Source organism: Haemorhous mexicanus, chromosome 11 (assembly GCF_027477595.1).
Source record: "Haemorhous mexicanus isolate bHaeMex1 chromosome 11, bHaeMex1.pri, whole genome shotgun sequence".
Lineage (NCBI taxonomy): Eukaryota > Metazoa > Chordata > Aves > Passeriformes > Fringillidae > Haemorhous > Haemorhous mexicanus.
In genome coordinates, this window is record NC_082351.1 from 8,547,323 (window position 1) to 8,569,245 (window position 21,923).

Genomic DNA, 21,923 nt, shown 5'->3' on the forward strand with positions numbered 1-21,923 from the left:
GAGAGTTAATAGGGATTAAGTACTGTCCAGAAGGGGGACACAGGTGACTTCCACCTCCACAGAGCCAACACCTGCACTGTGGCACCTCCAGGAGCCATTCAGCTCTAGGGGCTGCACAAGGAGCTGCATCTTTGACAGTTCCCTGAAAGAAAAGGAATTTTCCCCAGCACTGCACCAATGGTGCCAAGTTTTTCTCTTGTGTTTGCCCTCGGCTGTGACAGCCTTGGAGAAGCAGTAGGGGTCTGGTCTCAGCCCACAGTAACCCAGTCCTTGCTGTGAGTCAGCACACATACACGCGAAGGAAGGGATACCAAACATCCTACTGATCTCAGCTGCTGTTTCCTCATTGCTGGAGGCATCATCACCTGCAGATAAGCATGCAATTCTCCCCGTCTAAAAAATCCACACCAACAAACCACCCTTTCTTTCATGTGGCTTAATTTCTACAAGCAATTCAGAAGTTGTACTTTATTAACTGGAGTTTTAAAGCGTCAGGTGATGCCCAAGCAGAGCCAACATAGTTACAACGCTAATGTTGCCAGTGGCAGTCTGACACCAGCTGCCCAGAGAGAAAACTTAAGAGTCTACTCTAAGTCAACTTGGAGACAACTACATCACTCAGAGACAACTTGGGATGCAGGATGGAGGTGTGCAGGTAAATGAAAAGGCATCCTGACAAGGTAAAGAAAATTTGCATGTGACTTTTATGCAAAACAACTTTTATGTCCATTGCTTATGGTGACCATTTTCATCTTAAAAGGGGAATTATTACTATTTTTTGACTAGTAAGTGGATTTAGACTGATCCTTCCTTCATGTTCTGTGTGGCCCCTCTCTCACCTGCAGTGGTGTTTCCCCCTGCCCACACTTGTGCCTATCTCTGCAGGCCAAAGGCACAGGCAGGCAGATAACTCTCCTGAGCACAGTGCTGCCTCTGCAGCTCCTGGCCCCAGAGCAGACACACAGTGTGATAACAGCCCTGAAGCTTTTACACACACCCATTTAGTTCATGCCTGCCTCGGGGGGACAGCCTGACAAAATTACAGAGCCGTGAGGAAAGGCAGCCACAAAAATAACGTGTCCCAACCTGAACAAAATAACAAACGCACTTCAGTATCACCCCAAGGATGGTATAAAGACCGAGAGGATTTTTGTCATTAAGCTGAAGCTTGTGTCAGGAGGAATGCTGTGTGTGTCCTCAGGGATGCTAGATGCAAGGGCAGCGCAATCTGCAGCCCGGAGCGGGCGGGGGCTGTGCCCCGAGTGCACGTAGAGGCTGTGTGTGCCCAGACTGGCTTCACCGGCACCGCTCCGGCTCCCAGCGCGGTGGATCCCGGCCCTGGCTCCTCTCCCTGCCCTGCCCTGCTGTCGGTGGGGTGAGCTCGGCTGGGTCAGAGCGCTGGGTCACCGCTGGCTCCGCGGACAGGCTGCGTGGGTGCTCCTGAGCCTGGCCGAGGGCTTGCTGCTGAGCTGAGCCCCATTGCTGCGGAGGTGAGCCCCATTGCTGCTGAGCTGAGCCCCAGTGCTGCGGAGCTGAGCCCCATTGCTGCTGAGCAAACCCCAGTGCTGCGGAGCTGAGCCCCAGTGCTGCCGAGCTGAGCCCCACTGCTGCTGAGCTGAGCCCCAGTGCTGCGGAGCTGAGCCCCAGTGCTCCCGAGCTGAGCCCCAGTGCTGCGGAGCTGAGCCCCAGTGCTGCCGAGCTGAGCCCCAGTGCTGCCGAGCTGAGCCCCAGTGCTCCGGCCACGGCCGACCCCCCGCTCCTGCCCCCCGGCTGCATTCACACCCGGCTCTCCAAAATGGCTACAGCCGCCCCACCTCCCTCACGTCCACTTAATTTTTACTTGCTAATTTATTCGTTTATTTTAAATTTCTCATTTTAACAAAACACGAAGCCCGGGGGAGCAGACAGCGGAGGGACGGCCGCGGTCCCGGCAGGGAGCGGGCGATGGGGCGCGCAGCGGAGCGGGGCGATGCGGGGGTGCCGGGGATGCGATGTGATGCGGGGCGGTGCGGGGGTTCCGCGGCCGTGCCCGCACCGAGGTTCGAGACGTGCTCCCCCAAAGCCCTGCGCCCCCCGCGGGCTGCGGGGCGGAGCGGGGGCTCCCGGCGGGGCGGGGGCTGCCCGGGGCCGGTCCCTCCGCCCCGCCCCGCCCCGCGCGGGGCGCGCACACCGCGGGCAGCTCCGCGGGGCTCCCCGCGGCCCTGCGCTCCGTGCCCGCCTCCGCCGGAGCGGAGCCCAGCCCGCCGCCCATGTGGGGCTGCCGCCGCCGCGGCCGCTGCCCGCAGGGCCGGCGCTGCCGAGGTAGGACCCCCGGGACACCCGCGACCCCCGGGAGCGGGGCTGCGCCGCCGCTTCTCCCCTCCCGCCCCCGGCTTCCCACCCGCCGGGCGGCCCCGAGGGAGCCGCGCGCGGTCAGGGCACGGCGGAGCGGGGAAGGTGGTGTTGAAGGTGGTGTTGAAGGTGCTGTTTTCCTGGAGCCCTGCTCGGGATTTTCCCTCCCGGCTCCAGCGAGCAGTGAGGGTGCCCGGCATCTCGGAAAGCTCGGCCGGTGGGAAATGGGAACTGAGGCTCCTGCTGGAACAGCCCTGGGTGAAGGAAGGGTTGGGAGATGTGGCGTGCAAAGAGGGAATCGTAGTGTAGCAGCAGCTGTTTGCCTGCCGAGTTATTTTTGGAGATTGCTGTGCTGTGATGGACTTTTTTTTTTTTCCAACTGTCTGTAGGAAGGCGGGTTTACATCTCTCTCCTCCAAGCCTCGATGCTCTCCATTTGCCGAGGAACGGTGTAAAAGCGGTGCTTTGGCAAATACTGATCTAACTGCTTAGCTCTTCTTCCCTTATTCCTAAGGGCAACTCCATAAAAAGCACACAGGCTGCACCTTTTTTATCTGCCTTAGGAGATTTGGCTGCTGGCTCGTTGGGGCCTTCCCTGGAAAGGGGCTGGCTGTCCCTGGGGCCCGAGGTCTGGCGTGTTTGTCAGGCACTTTGTGTAATACAGGGTGACAGCTGTGATGCAAGTGCGCCAAAACTTCTGCCCGTAGCCTTAGTCATGGTTATGTTTGGCTATCATTTCCCCACTTCCTAGGAAAATTGTATTAGGTAGGCTGGAAGATGAAGCAGGCAGTGCTGCTGCCGTGGGGCAGGGATGGGGGGCAGGGAGGGATGTGGCAGTGAGGGTGCCGTGGGGCAGGGATGGATGTGGCAGTGAGGGTGCCGTGGGGCAGGGATGGATGTGGCAGTGAGGGTGCCATGGGGCAGGGATGGATGTGGCAGTGAGGGTGCCATGGGGCAGGGATGGATGTGGCAGTGAGGGTGCCGTGGGGCAGGGATGGATGTGGCAGTGAGGGTGCCATGGGGCAGGGATGGATGTGGCAGTGAGGGTGCCATGGGGCAGGGATGGATGTGGCAGTGAGGGTGCCGTGGGGCAGGGATGGATGTGGCAGTGAGGGTGCCGTGGGGCAGGGATGGATGTGGCAGTGAGGGTGCCATGGGGCAGGGATGGATGTGGCCGTGAGGGTGCTGTGGGGCAGGGATGGATGTGGCAGTGAGGATGCTGTGGGGTAGGGATGGATGTGGCAGTGAGGGTGCTGTGGGGCAGGGATGGATGTGGCAGTGAGGGTGCTGTGGGGCAGGGATGGATGTGGCAGTGAGGGTGCTGTACTCGGGTTTGGTAACGGGACCAGGACCTTGCTGTGCCCAGTTTGTGCCACACAGAGCTGGGTGTCAGCGGGTGCACAGTGCCTGTGGCTCTGCCCACTGAGTCACAGGCTTGCTCTTGTTTACAGCCATCACTGCTTTGCTTCTGCCAGCCTTGCAGTGGGCAGCTGCTGCTTCCTCTGACTCCACCCCAGGGCATGGCGAGAGGGTTCAGTGAGGTTGGGGTTTCAGAACCTCAGGCACTAGCAGGGGGACCCCCACTGGGCTGTTGAAATGTGCTGATGGCCTTTGCTTTGTGGCTGAGTGAAAACCCCTTGGCTGCCCCTTTGGTCATTCCCACCGTGCTTGTGCTGGTGTCTTCCATGGGCAGGGATTTATGGCTGTGCCAGGGGAATTGCCTACTGCCCTTGCTGCTCTTGTCAACACCTGTCTCCTTCTTGGCTCTGTAGCAGGTGCCTTGGTGCTTGTGTGGCTCTTTGAGATGTGAGGAGGAAAAATAAAGATGTTAATACTGAAGAAACTTGAAGACTCTTCAAGATTTTTTGATCTCTAAAGATGTTAATTCTAAATTAAGCTTTTTCTATTGGCAAATGCCAGAGAAACTAGTTCGTTTGAGGCAAAAACATACTTAACCCCCTATAATTTGGAGCAATCCCATATATAGGACTGATTTTGTAGTGCTATGCATAGAGCTGAAGATGGGACTGAGTAAATGCCCGTTGTGGGACTCCTGGTCCTCGTCCAGGGTGTTGCAGAGCACTTTGCAAAGTTTCCAATAAGTTTGCTTAATGTGACCTTACTCAGTTCCGAGGCACTCCCATAATTATGGCTGCAATTAAAGGCAATAACAGCCATTTACATAAGATGCCAGTCCCTTTAAATCAGTGCATCATCTAATGAGAGCATTCATGTAGGGATAGCTGTGCAGGATGAGGACCCAAAGCTGAGAGCACTTTGGGGAGGATTTGGTTTCAGAACTTTCTTGAGGTCATTTGAAGGATCTTCTATGAAATAGGACATTTTGTTATGAAAATGTACTGATTTATAAATATAACCCTTACCAATAGCAGGATGTTGTTGAATTGAGTGATCGTAGTGCTTCATTTTTTTAAATGTATCATCCATCCAATTAAAAAAAAAAAAATCAGCCCGGTTGCAACAATATTTTTCTCAATTTGATTGCGTCAGTGTTCCTTCTGCTCTTATGAGTAAGAGATTTGGTAAATCCAACTTGTGGACAGTATTTAATTGCTGGTGAGGCAGCATGGATGTGTTCTGGGTGGCTCACTGGACTTGCATGGTTTCCTTGGGGCTTAACCTCTGCCTATGATGCCCACAGATTTCCCCTTGTGATAAATATAAATCTTGGACTTGAAGTGCTGGAAAAGATCACATATTTGGGGAATGCTTCCACCTTCTGAAAGAAATGACCTGGTGGGGTATTTCCACCTTCCCACTCCCTATGTTTTGTTCTGTTTCTCTTTTTTTGTTTGTTTTAAGTTGTTGAAAATGGTGTAAGCTTTGGCCCCACACCCTGGGTGGGGCTTCTTGGGAAGAGTCACAAGGTCCGTGTAGCAGAAGGGGTAAAAATTGTCAAAATAGAAGTGAGGAGGCACCAGCCATGAGCCTGAGAAGTGCAGGGTTCCTTGGGTCTGCGCTGCTTTCCCCCAGAAGCCATTTTTGCCCATTATAAGAGAAATAATTAGTCTGTTACCTTTTTTCACAGGCAAAGTGCTTGGCTTGCGGTGTCTGAGACCATAAGAGGTGAAGTAATTAAATTGGAAAAGGCAGCAAAAGAGAATAATCAACTCCAAACTCCCTAGACTGTCTAGTTGGGCTCTCCAGTGTCTAAAATTAAGTAATTTAGGTTGACTCCTGATTGCACTAGATTTTTACCAGGCATTTAAAGTGGGGCTGCAGGAGAGAGTGCCATGTTGCTTCACACAGGTTGTTATTTCCAGCAGTGGCAGGTTGGTTTTGGGCATGGTTTTGGGGCAGGGGCAGCTCTGTCGAGGCTCCAGCGTGGGGCTGGGGTTCCTTCTAAGCCAGGCTTGTTCCTGGGTGCCTGCCAAGAGCTGGCCCTAGGTACTGTAATCCCTCACTGATTATGAATCCTAATCTCCAGGTGTGCTGAACCTGCTGCCTGCTGAGGTGCTGACCTGGTGCAGTAAAATCCCAGGGTGGTTTGGGATGGAAGGGACCTTAAAGTTCATCCCATCCCACCCCCTGCCATGGGCAGGGACACCTTCCACTCCCCCAGGCTGCCCAGGTCCCATCCCACCTGGCCTTGGGCATTCCAGGGATCCAGGGGCAGCCACAGCTGCTCTGGGCACCTGTGCCAGGGCCTCACCACCGTCACAGGAAAGAATTTATTCCTAATATCCCATCTAGCCCTGCCCTCTGTCAGTTTAAAGCTGTGCCCCCTTGTCCTGCCACTCCATGCCCTTGTCCAAAGGGCCCCTGCAGCTCTCCTGGAGCCCCTTTGGGCACTGGAAGGGGCTCTGATATCTCCCAGAGCCTTCTCCAAAATCCCTCTGTGTGCTGAGCCTCTGAATTTGTGTCCATGCAAAGAAATACTTGGGGGGTTTTTTGAGTAAAATGAGTCAACTTACCTGTGCTATTACAACTGTGCAGTTTTAGGTGCCTTTAGGGTTGCGCTTTGATTCTGCCAAACTCATCTGTCATTTGAGAAGCTGCTGCATGAGGGGCTCTCCTGGCTGTTGGTGTCTGCACCATTGAAGGCTCTGAAGTGATGCTCTGGAATTAATCCTGGAGCCCTGAGCTGCCACGAGCACAAATGATGAGTCTCTTAATTGCAACTGACTTGTATCCATGTGATGGAGGAAAAAGGATGTTTTGCAAATGTTTTATTAATAAAATGGGATGGATTTGTCATGGGTGCCCTTGTAAGAAATAATGTGCCTGCTGCATTGGAACATGGAATTTAAAGCTGTAATTTCTGCACTCGGGTATCAGAAATGCCTGCATGGCTTTAGTTTCCAGGTGATTCAGTATGTTACTATATTGTTTACAGGCCATGCACAAGTAGAAAAACATAGGAAAAAATAAAAACCAAAAAAAGGTGAATAAAGGGTTCTTTATTCTTGCCTCCCTTTGATCTGAAGGTGAGCTAGAGCTGCCCAAACTCCTTCCTGAGCAGTTATTTTAGAAAAATTTCCTTCTCTTTCTGCATGGCTCCCTGTCTTTGTGTGGAGCTGGCTTCACACACGTTGGGCTGTGGCCCTGGGCACTGCCAGGGGAGCTGTGTGATCCAGGCTCCTGCAGGCACTGTTCTCCTCTGAGCAGGAGCCTCAACAGCCCCAGCCAGCCCCGCTCTGCTGCGGGCTCCGTGCCTGTCACCTGGGTGACACCCCAGAGTGGCTGGGACGTGCCCAAAAGGGGCTGGGATGTGCCCAAAAGTGGCTGGGATGTGCCCAGAATTGACTGGGATGTGCTGTTCCTGCCTGCCTGCCTGGGAATGCCCTCGAGGTGCTGCTTCTCTGGCAGTGGGTCCCCTTGTGAGGGATTTGTCCATGGGCACACAGCAGCAGCCTTGGTGAGCTGTCTGTCTGTCTGTCTGATCCTGCATGTTTCAGGTGCCTAAACGGGGAGGGTTCCCTGGGTTAGGTGTGGTTTGCCAGTGGATAGTTTAACTCCAAATGTGCAAAGACAAAATATTTGTGGTAGTTTATTATTGCTAAAGCTTCTGTATGACTGCACCCCCTCTTTGGAGTTAAGGGGCACAACCACCATGAGTGGTCTGAAAGTGCTTCTGACCAGTGACCACTGACACTCTCTGGATTTAAGGCTGGCTTTGCCTTCCTTTTCAGTTGCCATTTATGGTCAGAGATCCCTGGAAATCGAGTTGATGTTGTTGGTAAATAACAAGAGACATTTGTTGTTCATGGGAACCCTGTTGATATCCTTGGGCTGTGCAGCATTTACCTCCTGCATTAAGGAGGGGGGAAAAAAAACTTGGTATTTTTTTCTTTTGTGCTACCCATGTGAAACTGGTTTCCCCAAAATAATGAGGAGATTTCAGGGGTTCATGAGCTCTTGTAATTAGAAAATGTCAGATGGCTTGTGAGAGGTGGACTGATGGGGGAGCAGCCCTGTTCTGCTGAAGTCATTACTCATTTTTGGTGGGAGATCAATCTCTCAGATTCTTCTTTATTTTTTCCCTGAGAAATGCTCCATTTGGGGATTAGAGTAGAGGAGCTTAAAAATCCAAGCAGCTCTGGAAGAGATATCTCCCACAGATTTATGTCTTTGGGTTTTAACTGATTTTTCTTCCCCAGGCTGAGCCAGTTCCAGGGATTTGGGCTTGTCTGGTGTCAGTGCCAGGTCTGATGGGTCAGCTCAAAGCCCTGTGTGTCCTGGGAGCACTGAAAAGGCACCTCTTCACTCCTGCTAGCCAGTTTTCATTAAAATGTGGAAGACAAATGTTTCTGAGACCTCTGTGCTGTGTGAAAGAAGGTTCAGATGTCCCTGGTGCTGAGGGGGACCCTGGGGCACAGACTGACCCAGGCTGGGGGGTCTGGAGCCAGCAGTGCAGGGCAGCTGCTGTTACACTGGGGGTGGTGAGTGTGGGGGCTGCTGTGCTCATTTGCTTCTGATTCCCTTGCTTTGTTTTCTATTTTTGTATCCTTCTTGGCTTTCAACTGATATTTAGATTTTGGAATGTGTTTTTACACATTCTGGTGCCAAAGGCTGTGCCATATGCTGTTTGTGATGGAGTATGGCCTTCTGAGCACCTGAACAGTTTTTTGTATTTTCTCTAGGGACACGCTTGTGCTGAACCAAATTTTTTTTTTTCCAAAATATAAAGAACTCAGGTGCTTTTATTTTGGTTTGTTTTAAAGAGAAGCTTTCTTTACTAATGTTATGCTGGAGCCTCACTTGGTGAATGTTTCCCCATGCAAGAGTTTAATGTGTAACATTTGTGCTGTTTAGCCTGTCTGCATTCTGTAAATCTGATTATTTTGGCTGTCATAATTTTATTACTCTTATTAAGCTTCCTCATTTGCACATTGATCCTGTTAGTCTCAGGAAGCTGATAGGCCACCTAGGTCTACTTGCAAAATGCACAGAAAATGAGAAATCTGCCCTGGAGGCTCTGCATACTGACATTCACTGTGATTTGGATCTCTCTGTCTGGCCTGTATTTTTTTTTTTCCCCTTCAGTGCTGTTTTAGGCCACCTGACTTCATTGCAGTTTGCCAAATTAAGATGAATTTTTGCTGTTATTATAAATTCTGTCACTGGTATCTTCTGAGAAGCTTTGCTCTGGTTTGCTTGTATTTTTATTTGGATGAACACCCTCCTTTTTCACAGAGCTTAAGAATATTTCCAGCAGCAGCAGCTGGCGTGGCATATGCTGTGAGTTGTTTTCCTCCTTGTGTCAGTTTTCCATGCTGGCTTTCCAGACAGATTTCTTCTTTACTTTCACAAAATCTGCCTGACTGTTGCTGTGGGACATGCAGGACCCCAAGTGTGACTGAGAGGACTTTGGGCCCCTTTTCTTTGCTCTCACTTCCATTGCCTTGGGCTTTTCCCTGGCTGCTCTCTGAGCTAGGCTGGACTATCCTGTGCTGGACCTGTAACTCCTGTCCCCCTTTTTAAATTTGTCCTGGCTCTCAGTGAAGTCCAGTCCCTCTCCCTCAGCCTCTGCTGTCCCAGGGCTGCTTGGGGTGCTTCTCTCTCTGTACCTGTCATTTATAAATGTCACTGAACTGTCTGCAGACCCCTGTTCTGTTCCTCTCTGCTCGGTTTCTGCTGCTTCCAGTGAGCTGCTGTTCTTTCTTTGCTGATGTTCTTCCCCCCTCCTGGTCCAGTTTTTCCTCCTCCTCCCACGGTTTGACCTTGTCTTGCTCTTGTCTCCCCGTGCCCTTTTCCAGGCCTCCACATGGCTTAACTCGCATTAAGTGCTGCTGACTCAGGTTCACCCTGCACCTCCAGCCTTTGTCACCCAGCCCAGGGCTGTTGCCCTTCTGGCCCTTCTCCCTCTGAGCTCCCTCCCCAGCAGTCATTCGGTATTTCACACCCCAACCCCGGGCGGTGCTTCCCAAGCTCTCTTATCTCTTGTCTTTTAAAGTGCTCTGTCTGATAGGTAGCTCTGTCCCGAAGCCTTCAAGATTTTTTAAAAATTATGTTGGTGTACTTCATGCATTGGAATCTCATGCAAATTTTGTTTACTCTTTGTTGTCGTCGGTGTATTCTCCTTTTTCATCTCATCAGACAACTCCCCTGACTCATGTAGTAAGTTTTTACAGATGTTTTCCTTTGAAGTGACAGCTCTTGCAGAATTGTACTTCTGAAGTCAGTTGATAGCATTTGGTTTTCAGGGTGGGGTAAAGTGTTTTAGTTCTACCCTGAGATGGCAGCTGCCCTTGTTTTGTAATTTTTTTTTTTTAATTTAGCAGCCTAGACCTACAGTTATGAGGAAGTGGGATTCATAGGATCCTAGCTGAGTGACAGGAGAGAGGATGTGTGTACACCAGAAATGTTCAGATACCTGATATAAAAGTAGCTGAGCATAATTCACAAGCCTGCCAGCCTGGGTAAGGGCTGTCTGTTGTACTTAAAACTGTCAGTCCCTTCCTTGTGCTCCCTTTAATTACACTGCTACTCACACCTGCACACTCAAACTCAGAACTGGGGAGGGTTACTAATAAAAAAAAGAATTGAAAAGGTGATTGAAAAAGAATAGAGAGCTCTGAGGTGGTAGAGGCACTTTCAGATTGCTTCTAAGCAGATTCAAGAGGCACAAAGGCAGCCATCCCCACGGATGCAGGTGTGTTTTTGTTTCCCCTTCTCTCTCAAGCACTGCAGGTTAATCCAGCCCTTGTTTTCCTGGTTAAATCTCGGCTCCCAGGTGACTCAGGTGACCTGCTGTGTGTCAGCCTGGCAGGGAGGTGGGGGCTGTCCCAGGTGTGTGGGGGTGTTCACAGGGGTCCCAGGACGAGGGAAGAGATGAGAATCTTGACTCCATGTTTCAGAAGGCTGATTTATTATTGTATGATATATAATATATTAAAAGGAAATGATATATTAAAACTATACTAAAAGAATAAAAGAAAGGATTTCATCAGAAGGCAAGCAAGGAATAGAGAGAAAAGGAATGATAATAAAATCTGGTGACTGCTCACAGCCTCGACACAGGTGGCTGTCATTGGTCATCAAGTAAATACAGTTTCCCATGCTGGCTGAACAATTCTCCAAATCCCATTCCAAAGCAGCAAAACATGGAGAAGCTGAAGCTTCTCAGGAGAAAAGATCCTAACCAAAGGATTTTTCATAAAATGTGTCTGTGGCCCAGGTGCACCCCCGTGCAGGGCTGTGCCAGGCTGTGCCCGTGCTGTTGCTGTAGTAACAGCATCAGGTTCTGCCAGAGCAGGTGCAGGAATGGCTCTCCTCAGTGCACCTGCCATCCTCAAAACACGGGATTTTCACATTCACATTCACATTTTCTAGTGAAAATGTGAATGTGAACGGGCAATTTGTGCAAATGCTGTGTTTTGTGTGTGTTTTGGTGTTCCCTGTCTTCACTTCTCACCAGCACAGCCCCCCCATGTAGATAGTCTGGAGTCCAGCGAGAGGGTTTATCTACAAAGGGCTTTTCAACACTCAGAAACCACGAGTAATGGATACCATCTTTCCTTTATGTTGCATCATAACAGGAAGATTTAAAATGTTGCTCAACTTTGTGATGATGGGAATAGTTTTGAGCAATACCTGGAAGCACCACTGAGGGATCGTGCCTGTTTTTCAGGGAAACAATTTCAGTGTTCTCTCAGAGGGAAAGATGGGATAGGACTGCTTGGACTGAAGGTGTAAAGATTTAGTGATTGGTCCTTCAGATGTAACAAACAGAATTAATGCAGGCTAGCCTTAAATCTACCCCCAATGCCAGGCTTAACCCAGGGAACTTCCTTGTGTGAAAACAACAGCATCTCTTCAAAAGGGTTTATCTCCAGACATTAAATTTCTCCCACATTAAAGAGAGATCAGTTATTTCTTCTGAAATGTGACAAACATCTAGACTAACATATCTATATACTTAGAAATCAGGAAGATTCTCAGAGTGACCGTGCCTGGAGGAATGGCTCAGGTGAAGCCAGCAAAGAGCAGGGTGCCAGTGTTGCAGGGAGTGTGATATTTGAGCTGATATTGCTGTGTGAGTCTCAGTGTGTGCTCTGGCTCTCGTGCAGCCCACGTGTTGCTGAGGTGATGTTCTGCTGATCAGCTCCCTGTCCCCTAATAAAGTTCATGTGCCTGCAGTGCAGGAGGGAGTTCTGCAGAGAGCCATCCAAGGGTTTATTGGCACGATTCTTACAGTGAAACCTTGGTGTGGCTGGTGCTTGTTTCCTGGTGGTGGTTTGGGAAGCACACCTGTGCTGGGATCCAGGCTCACGTCAGCTCTGCTGCCTCAGTGCTCTGCATGCACCATGAATAGCTCTGGTGCTGTTCCAGCAGACAATGACGAGAATACCGTACAAGCAAATTGCTGTGGGAATTATCTGTCTCTCCAGCCAAGTAAGTGTGGTGTGAGGCTTCTGAGGGCCCAAACCCTGTCAGATCTTCCCTTGTATCAGATGTGTTGGTGGTTGTTGGAAGAGATAGGAGCTTGTTTTCTTGCTGATTTGCATGACATGAACATTTTCTCTTTGGATGAGTTATTTTCCTTATCTATGCTAAGGAACATTTTGTTTCAGCTCAAGGAATCTCTTCAGGATCTGTGTTTATATGGCTTTGTCTCTGTGGGATCTTGGGTGTTGTTTAAATCTGTTCCCCAGTTAGCACTGAAGATTTTTCTTGTCCTTAGTAGTAGCTTATTCTCATCTAAAGCATGATTACATCTGGGTGCTTGTTATCAATCTCTTTGATAGATTGATCTGTAGCCATGAAGTCTGGTAGTAAAATGAACTCTTACAAAGTAATTTCTGTAGGTGTGTCTTACTGAGGGCAGATTCTTGTTTTACTTCTGAATTCTCAGTGGCTTTTTGCTTGTCTTTGGGGTAGCAGTCTACTCCGAGACAATTGGAACATCTTCCCTTTAGGCAGTGATAGGAAATAAGATATGGAGTGGATGGTGCCACTAATAAAACTTACTGGCTGCTCAGAAGAAAAGAAGGAAGTGCTAGGGCTGTGTATCACAAGGGCTGGCCCCTGTGATTTCAGTTGGTTTGGAATCAAGTCCCAGATGGAAGGACCTGTGGAGATGGTCTGGGCTACCTGCTGGACCTGTCATGTGGGATGCTTGACATTTTTGGGGCCTTAGTGGGCTATTTGTTATTTTTGCTGGCTTGACTCCTGGGACATGAGACTGTGGGAAACAAAAAGGAGGATGGCACTTTGGGTTGAGGGGGGAACCATAGGTGGCCTTGATGAGATGGGCAGTCTTCATGTAAGAAGCTGATGTAACAGAATGTCCTGGGAGCCTGAGCTGAGGAGATGTGAGTCAGTGTGTGTCACTGCTAACCCAGCACTGCACCTCTCTCCTGGATTGCTCACAGAGCTTGCAGAGCTCTGGATGGGAGAGAACTGACTGTTCTCTGAGGGAAGCTCTCTGAGGAGCTTCTAGCTGCTGGGGGATCCCTTGGGGAGGATGACTGTTCCCAGGGCATACTCTGTGTCATCATCCAGGAGCTCAGGAGCAGCCCAGGGAGGAAGAGAGGTACTTTTTGTGGTGCAGCCTCCTCCATCTCTGGGCTTCCCAGAGAATAGTGAGGCTGGGTTAGTGCCTGCCTTCCAGAGGCCACAGCACGCTGAGCAGAAGGGCACTGTGTTCTAGGCAGCTTTTTGGGGACTTGCACAGGGAGGAAAAACCTGCCATGCTTGATCTGCACTTCAGGAATATGGGAGTTACCTGGAGGAGAGAGCAGTCTGTTCCCTGGTCCTAGGGTTAGGAGGGATGTGACAGAACAGGCCAAGTGTCCCAGCTGCTCTGCAGTAGCTTTGGTGATTAGAGCAGAAACTGGGGGCATTTACAAGTCTTTTCACCATGTAAGAACACCCCAACAAATCCTTGTCCAAAAAAACCCACCAGCAGTGTGCCTCACATCAGCTGAGTGGGGAGAGATCTCTCCCGTTCCAGCTCAAACCCAGTTCTGAAATGCTGGGCTGTTGTTGCTTATGAGCAGAAAGGCTGAAGCATAGTTGTGTGTGTGGTCACTGACTCCTCTCATTGGCTTGCAGTGTGGTAACAGCCTGCTATAAATTAGATAGCTGCTGTCCTGGGGTGATGCTTCCAGCTGCTTAGATTTTGGCCAATGAAGGACTGCCACCAGCCTGCTGAAGGTACATTTGAGATATTTTTGCTTGGTTTCTTTTTTCTGTTTTTTTTTTTTTTTTTGGGCGGGGGGGGGGGCTGTGTGTTTATTTTTTGTTTGTTGTTTTCTTTTTTTTAATTGAAAGAGAAAATAAATTCTAAGTTCAACAGGAGTTATCCTGTCTCCTTCCTACAAACACTGTGATGCAGCGTAGCAGGCTGTGCCTGTTAGCTGGTCAGAGCCAACCAATCCATGTGAAACTGGGGAGCTTTGGATGGCTGTCAGAGCTGGATGTGTAAGATGTGTGTGGCTGAAGGCAGTGCAGGTGTGTGTCTGTGCTTCTTGAATAACAGCCACATGTAATGATTATTGCAAGGTCTGTGTTCCTCTGTGTCTCCTCAGTTTGTGCTGAAACAAAACTGATGCTGTGCTAGGGGTGATGTTTTTTTGAGTACCTGTGAGTGGGGAGCCTCACAGCTCTGTCTCTGCACCCTCCTAAATGGGGATAAGAACTTAAACTCTGATCTCTCCCCCTCTCACTATTGCCGGTTGTAGAAAATGCAGATGGCAATCTTAAGATGGGATAATTTAAACTAGTTCCTGTTTGTCACTTCGAGCTGGAGCAGGAACCTGCCCCTTGCCATGGAGAGGGTTTGGATTTAGGTTTTTCCCAGCTGATTATTGCCAGTTGTGTGTGTAGAGGTCGGGGACTGTGGGTTTTGTCAAAGTAGGTAGCTGAGAATGTGGGACTGCAAAGTATATCCCAGGACTTACTGGAAGGAGAATTACTTCAGAGAAATGGAAGTAATAGATCAATGATGAAATATAATTTATTGGTGTTTAATGTCTAGAAAGAAATGTGGATGTTTAGTTCTGAGTGTGGGCTCACTCTCCCAATTTTTTTTTCCATTTGGGTTAAGAAATAACTCGGGCCGGTAGATGGGCTTTCCTTCCCTGTAGCTTTCTGTAACCTCTGACTCCACCGCTTAAAAGCCAACTCCTGCTGGATTTTAGTTCTGCGGAGCGTTGCTGTCCCCTGGCAGGGCCATCCCGGTGTCACTTGGCTGCGACATTGCCTTTCTGACGGGTGCCAGGGAATTCCTGTTCCCAGGAGAATTGTCTGGGCACGGGCGGCCCGGGGGCGGGGCGCAGCTCTCAGCACGGCGATGGCCAGCGCTGTGTCCGTCGGTCCCCGCGGCCCTGTGTCGGTCCATCCGTCTGTCCCCGCGGCCGTGCGTCCGTCTGTCTGTCCGTCTGTCCCCGCGGCCGTGCGTCCGTCTGTCCCCGCGGCCCTGTGTCCGTCCGTCTGTCCGTCCCCGCTCTGTCGGGGGCGGTGCCTTTGCCCACCGCAGCCACCAGGGGGCGCCCGCGCAGTGCCCGCTCTGGGGCCAGGGCGCCGCCTGGCGGCGCGGGCGGTGCCAGCACCCGCGGGAGCCTGGGTTGCCCCCGGGATGTGCCCGGGATGTGCCCGGGATGTGCCCGGTGCCCCCGGGATGTGCCCGGCGGTGCGGGAGAGCTGCCGGAACGCTCCAGAACCTCCTTATTCGCCTCTGGCTGTGCCCGTGTCTCGTTGTCGTGCCGCGGATCCCTCGTGGCTCTGGGCTCTCGCCCGGATGCCCTGCGCTGCACAAGGGCTGGGGTGGGTTTGGGGGAGCTGGGAGTGCTCGGGGTGCTGAGGACGTGGGCACCTCACGGACTGGAAAATCTTCTTTCCCTCCTCCAAATGTGTGCTGCCAGAGAGATGGTGGAAGGCCAGGAGGAAATGTTGTGTGGCTTATGGATGTTTTATGGGTTCTCAGACTAAGAAGTGATGCCTTTACTAGGGAAATGAGGTAGGTGGAAGGTACTTGCACGTATGGTGAAACTTGGATCATGTGGCTGCCATACAGTACAGCGTGTTCACAGATACAAGCTGGGTTTCTGTAGCATCAAGCTGAAACCTTGGTGCAGTCTCTTTTATTTCTCCCTGTCTCAAATAATTACCATTTGCTGTAGGCATTAAACCCTCCATTTCCTGTCATGTCAGTCAGTTGTTCCCAGAGAGCGAGAGTAATCTTGTCACTTGGCTCAAGCAGGTTATTTCCATGCTGCAGCTCATTTTCCAAGACTGCCCTCCCCCTTGATGTTTTGCCTCTGGAGAGAGGTGGTTTCTCAGGTGAGCTCTCTGCTCAACATGGCCCTGAGAGCAGATGCTTTGTGTAAGAGCCTTCCCGAGAGTAAAGGCTTGTTCATGGCTTCCCTGCAGCAAAGAAAGCTCTTCACCTGCAGGCATCAGCTCTGCTCCTCCAGCCTTTGCATTATACAGCAGCTGTTGGCAGTGAGATTGTGCAGAAGGTGATCTCTGTCAATTATTGGGAATCTAACAGGCAACAATTGTTCTGTCTTTTCCCAGGAAGTGAATACAGTGCCCTCGTAAACCATGTTATGAAATGAGACCTCAGTAGTAGCACAAAATACCTGTATTTGCTTTCTCCGTGTCCTTGATCAAATAGCTCATTTCTGCACTGAGGCTTAAAACCAAACCACAAATCAACTAACCCTTGAATACAACACAATCACATAAGCTTGTTATCAACCAAGCTGAACTCTGTGCCTCACAAAAACAAAGGCTAGCAGGTGTCTCTGAACACCTCTGATGTTATTGCAGACACCTGGACAAACCCTTAACTGAAGTCTTGTGCAGGTGCCACTGCTTTGTCTCTGCCTGAGCAGAAAGGAGTTAAGAAACTGGTCCTGTACCTGGTGCTTTGAGGATGAGACTTAGAAATGTGGCCATTCACCCCACAGCCTTCTGGAAAATGCTATTCTTGTATGAACAACATCAGGTCAGTGTTCTTGGCTCGAGGCAGTTGTGTGACCAGGCTTCCAGTTCTTGTGCAGGGTGTGGATTTGCAGAAGGGAAGTACAAACTTTATTTCTAGAGGCTGGAAGGATTTTGTAGGTTTTCTACTTAATGTATGTAAAACAAACCTGAGAAGTGGGGTTTATAAATGTGTTCCTGTTAATATTACATCTGCTGTGAGCTCTCCTGGCTTTACTGGAGGCATTGTTAGGGGAGCTGGAGGATCTTGGTGCTGGCCTTGCTGTGATCACAGGAGGGCGAGGTGGGGACATCCTGCTGCTGGACTCTAGCCTGGAGTCCCTGTCCTGTGTGTTGCAACATTCCTTCCCTGTGTGCACAGGAGACAGGCTTGTGGGATAAACCTGGGACACAGATGGAACTGTCCCTGCTCACACCTCTTGGGCAGCTGCTGCAAGTAAACACAGTTGGCAGAAGAAACCAGGAAGCTTTAAAGCATTCATAACCTCCCTCTCCCTGCTCCTAGTTTTCTGACCCTTGCAATGAAACTCTTGTAGCCCCTCTGTCCCTCCCTACGACAGCTATCAACCCAAAACAAAATCGTGAAGAAAATCTTGGGTAAAAATGTAGCATGGGGCACCTGCAGAGGAAAACTGTCATTGGTCTTGGAGAGAAGGAAATGGAACAGAGGGAAAAGCAGGTCAAGCAAACATGGAAAAACAGCACTGACTTTCCCAGAGGTGTCTTGCCAAATGTCTCTGAGAAATGATTTTTTGTTGTTGTTGTTTAGAAAGGTACATTTAAACTTGTAATAGAACAGAAAGACTGAAAATAATCCTCAGGTGATCAGAGCCTGGTTAGTATTCAAAAAGAAAGTATGGACTGGCCTTCCCTTGTGTTTAGGCCAGTGTGATAATAATGGAGTGATTAATAATGAAAGTGTGTATTGCACTTCACTACCGTGCAAGTGTTTTCATTGTGTTGCATTTATTTTCTGTAAATAAAATTTTCTGTAAATAAAATATAGAGAGGTGTATATACCTGAAATATTGAGCTGTTTTAGAGCTTTGCTCAGGCCTGTCAATGAGGTGGGTTTCCCCAGGCGGTAAAGCTGATAAAGGTGATGGGGAAAGGCGGCAGCTGGGTGTCCTGTTTAGTCAAACCTCTGCAGCTTTCCAGGGCCCTTTGTTAAGAGCTTTTTTTGGGGGGAGCCAAATGGGATGTAGGAAACCTATGGTTTTTATTTTTCAGCGTGGCTTTTCATGTAGCCTTCAGGCCAAAACAGTTTAATTGGAAAAATACCTTACTCAATGCATGGCTTAAAACACACTGCACGCTCCCTGGGCGTTCTATATTTAGGTTGCGTTAAAAAAAAAAGAAAAAAAAAGAAAAAAAAAAAAAAAGGTTTTTGAGAGGCAGCCTGGTGTTCCCGCAGCAGCAGCAGCACGGAGCGGAGTCACCTGCTGGCAGCACGGCCCTTGCCGGGCCCTGCCCGCGGGGTGCCGGGGTTGGAGCCCGGGGCACGGCGGGGCTGCGCCTCCCTCCGTCCCTCCCTGCCGGCCGGCCCTGCCCCGGGGGCGGCCCCGGCGCGCCCCGCCCGCCGCCGCTGCGGTGGGAGCCGGGAGCGGCCGAGGATGGCGGCGGCTCCGGCGGCTCGGGAGCTCACGCAGAACCCGCTGCAGAAGACGTGGGAGCCCTACGACAACGGGCTGCCCGCGGGGCACAGCGCGCAGCGCGGCGGTGAGCGGCTCGGGGCTCGGGGCTGGAGCCCAGCCCGGCGCTCGGGGTCGGTCACTGCGGGGCGGCGGGCGCGGCTGCCCCGCCGAGGGTCGGGCCCCGGAGCTGCTGCTGGCTCCGTGCCCCGCGGAAGGCAGGGAAGCTCAGCTGGGATCAATGTGGTTTTTTGCTGGTTGCTTTTGTTGGTGTTTTGCGGGTTTGTTTGGGTTTTTTATTTGTTAGACGCTCTGGTGTCAGGGAGCGTTTATGTTCAGTGTATTCGTCTTGGAGAGAGGCCTAAGAATGTCACGGTGCTCTTGTTTTGGTTGTTGTGTTCCTTTGCAATTTTTTCTCCTTTAAGGCCAATGGTGTATCAGCCCATCTGTTCCATGAGTTAATGACTTCCCATATTTTGAGGTGCAGCCAGCCGAGTCATCAGCCTCCTGAGACTTTGGCTGCGGCGTTTGTAAACCATAGTTCATTAACAAACTTTGCCTCACAGGTTGTTTTTACCCCTCTTCCTCTCATTTTCCCCCCTTACTTAAGTAACCGAGGTCCGGTACACGGCAGTTTTGCAGACAAAAGGGGCTTTGTCGTGGAGAATTGTTTGTGTTTGTCATGCAAAGAGGCTGTGCTGACAGGGCTGAGGCTCTGCCGGTGTGGCAGGAGTCCATGGGCTGCAGCCTTGGCTCTCTGCTCCTGCTTTGGTCCAGCCCTTGCTAAAAGAGGAAACCAAACCCCCTCCCCCAAAAAAACCCCAGACCACCCCTATCTCTCTTGTTGTGTGCTGGGCAAGCAGGCAGGAGTGTGTTTCTGTGGGAGCTGAATTACTGCAGCATCTGAGCCATGGTAGATTGAGATGAGTGCTGAAATAGGAAGAGGGTCAGAAAATCTGTGCATAAATGCTTTATAAACATGCTAAGAAGACTGCTTCATTTTAGCCCTAATGTGGCATTTCTTTTCCAAGCAGAGTAATATCTGTTATAGCTCTGACACAGATACTGTTTTACAAAATATCTCCCAAACCCAAGAACAAAATTGCATATGAGTCATGTGTAATTTGATGATGTACATTGTCTTCTTGGCAGAATTATTTAGCTTCATTTGACTATAAATTAAGAAATATTTCACATGCCAGTGGGGTTTTTTGTAGGACTCTGTAAGCTTAATGCCAAAGACCCCTTATAAATGAAAAAAACCCTTTTGCTAGAAAAATAGATTGCCTTTTTTTAAAAATCCTTTTGTAGCCCTATCCATAAAAAGTCTGCAGTCATTTGTGATACCTAAGAATTACAAACAGCCTGCAAAGGAGCAGAAGTTACTTTTCCCTGATAAAACCTTCTGTCTCGTGTCAGCAAACTGAGAACACTTCAGAATTTTTCTCAAGCAGGGGACTTGCAGACTCCTTTTCCCCAGGATTTCCACATGTCCTGTGTTGCCCTGTGCTCTGGTCAGGCTGTGTGACCTGTGGATGCTGCAGCTGTGGGGCAGCTCAGCATGGACTGCCCAGATGGGTCACTTGGGGCTCTGTTGGGCTGACCAGTTCTGGTTCTTTGCTGCTTCAGGTAACTGTGTCAGGTGATGCTGTTCCAAAACTACCAGCTCAAGGTGGAAGTGGTTTGGTCCTCAAGTGTAGCTTTGCAGTGGGAAAAGCGAAGTTAGTCACTCTGTGTTGAGTTTCTTGGCTAAACAAGGTGAACTCTTTCAGTCTCCTCTGGTTGGTGGTTTTTTAAAACTTATTTTTTGCTTTGTGCTGCTGCCCCTCATCTGCACTACCTTTAGTCTTTATCCTTCTAGAAGGTGGATGAGCAGAACTGTACACACTTCCAGTTGAGGCCTCGGCAGGTTTGTCTACAAAAGGACTCACCAGTGTTAGCTGTTTTTAGAGTGATTTTCTAAAAGGTATAGCAACTGCTGTTGTCTTGGGAAGAAGAAATCTGTTGAGCTGTGCCAGGGTTTAGCTGTGACAGGGCTCTGAAGAGCCAGTTCTTTCAGTCAGTGCAGTACAAGGTCTTTGAGGAGGAGCTGTGTCCGTGTGCAGCCTACAGAGCAGGCAGCTTTTATAGCTGGTGACACAAGGTGACTGTTCTGGTGACCTTCCAGAGTCACACCTGAGGGCACTGCAAGGGCATCTTGTTATTGATGGCTGTGGCTTGCCTTTTGTGGTCACTTGTGAAGAGTTTTGTCTGTGAATAGGTTGAATTCAAGCTGTTCTTGGCATTGGATGTTCAGGCTGCTGTAACCTCTGAATCAAGCAGAGGGCTGTAAACATGGACATAAGAAACAAATAGCTGAGTAGGCCCTAGTGAAAGTTGTCTGGGGAGCCAGCAGAGCATGTTTATAGTGAGAGATAAATAGTGAATTTCCTGTGGTTAAACATTCCTCCCCAACTACAATTAAATGTTTTGGTTCCCTACAGCTGCTGAACTTTGGCCATTCTAATAAATGTCATTTGCTGATGGTACAGCAGTAGAAATGTACATCCCAAGAAAAAAGTATTAAATTACTATTTCTGCTCTAAAGAGCTCTACTCTTTGAGCACATGCTGCTTGTGTGTATTTCTGCTCCTAAAGCTAGGAACTGAAAATAGGAGAGGGAATGAGGTGAGGATGGTGCCTGAGGAGCAGGATGTGAGATGGGATCATTGCTGTTGGCATCAAAGCTGTAGGAAGCAAAAGGTGACCCTGAGGAAGGGAATGACAGAGCAGCCTGGAACAGCTGGTGGCACAGGGCTGGCCAGGGGACAAATGGGAATTCTGAATCCCTTGGACTAAGGTGATGGTGAAAACTGGTGGTTTGGACAAAAAGAGGAGGTACAAATTAGAAAATGATGGACTTCTTCAGGTCTAGGAGCAGATGCTTTTCAGGAAGAACAGCAGGGTGGGGAACTCATCCCCATGGGATGCAAAGAAGGGAGACTGGTCATTGTTGATCAAAAAGATATGATGGATTAACAATGGTTAACTTGGATAAATGATGGGTAAAACTTGTAGGGCTGACCTTATTTGGAAGGATGGTTGTGTTGGCTTAAAGTCAGAGATATTTGTGTATGAGCCTCTAAATAGTACAGGATTTTTGGAGAACAGGCCTTGAATTGAAGGCCATAGAAACTGCAAGAACACTTTGTAAACTTCAAATCTTTAACAGTAACAGCTTGATACAAAAAAGATCTGTCCTTAACACATATAAGGAAAAACAAAATCTAATTCTGGGTCAAAGGAAAGGACAGCTGATAATTTGTTTGGTAGTAAGTGAACCTGGAAAATATCAACTCTTGACTCGGATTTCACAAGATCCAGAAGAGTTTCGAGGGCTGATGAATTGCAGCACAGCTCATCTAGATTGTTCCATGTCCCAGTTTGGTTTCCCAACCTTCTTTTGCATTTGCATTATTTCACAATAGAGGCAAGAAATAAACATGTCATTTCTTTCTCCTTGACTGTTAAGTCTTTAACTTTGGAAGGGTCGGCAGTCATAATTTTA

The 21,923-nt window shown here is 49.6% G+C and overlaps 1 protein-coding gene across 8 annotated transcripts in view; it reads left to right on the forward strand.

Annotated features, from left to right (window-relative positions):
• Positions 1 to 2,163: 2,163 nt before the first annotated feature.
• Positions 2,164 to 21,923, forward strand: part of LOC132332217 (6-phosphofructo-2-kinase/fructose-2,6-bisphosphatase 4) — a 51,658-nt gene continuing 31,898 nt past the window's right edge. For 6 of the 8 annotated variants that reach the window (XR_009487834.1, XR_009487836.1, XR_009487835.1 and 3 more), the window contains exon 1: positions 18,313 to 18,464. Coding sequence is in view for 3 of the 8 variants with exons in the window: in XM_059856275.1 (XP_059712258.1) it covers positions 18,359 to 18,464 (106 nt within the window). In the remaining 5 variants the exon portion in view is untranslated. Of the gene's footprint in view, positions 2,302 to 13,901; positions 13,953 to 18,312; positions 18,465 to 21,923 lie in introns of those variants that run through there. The other 2 variants (XR_009487837.1, XR_009487838.1) reach the window with 2 other exon arrangements.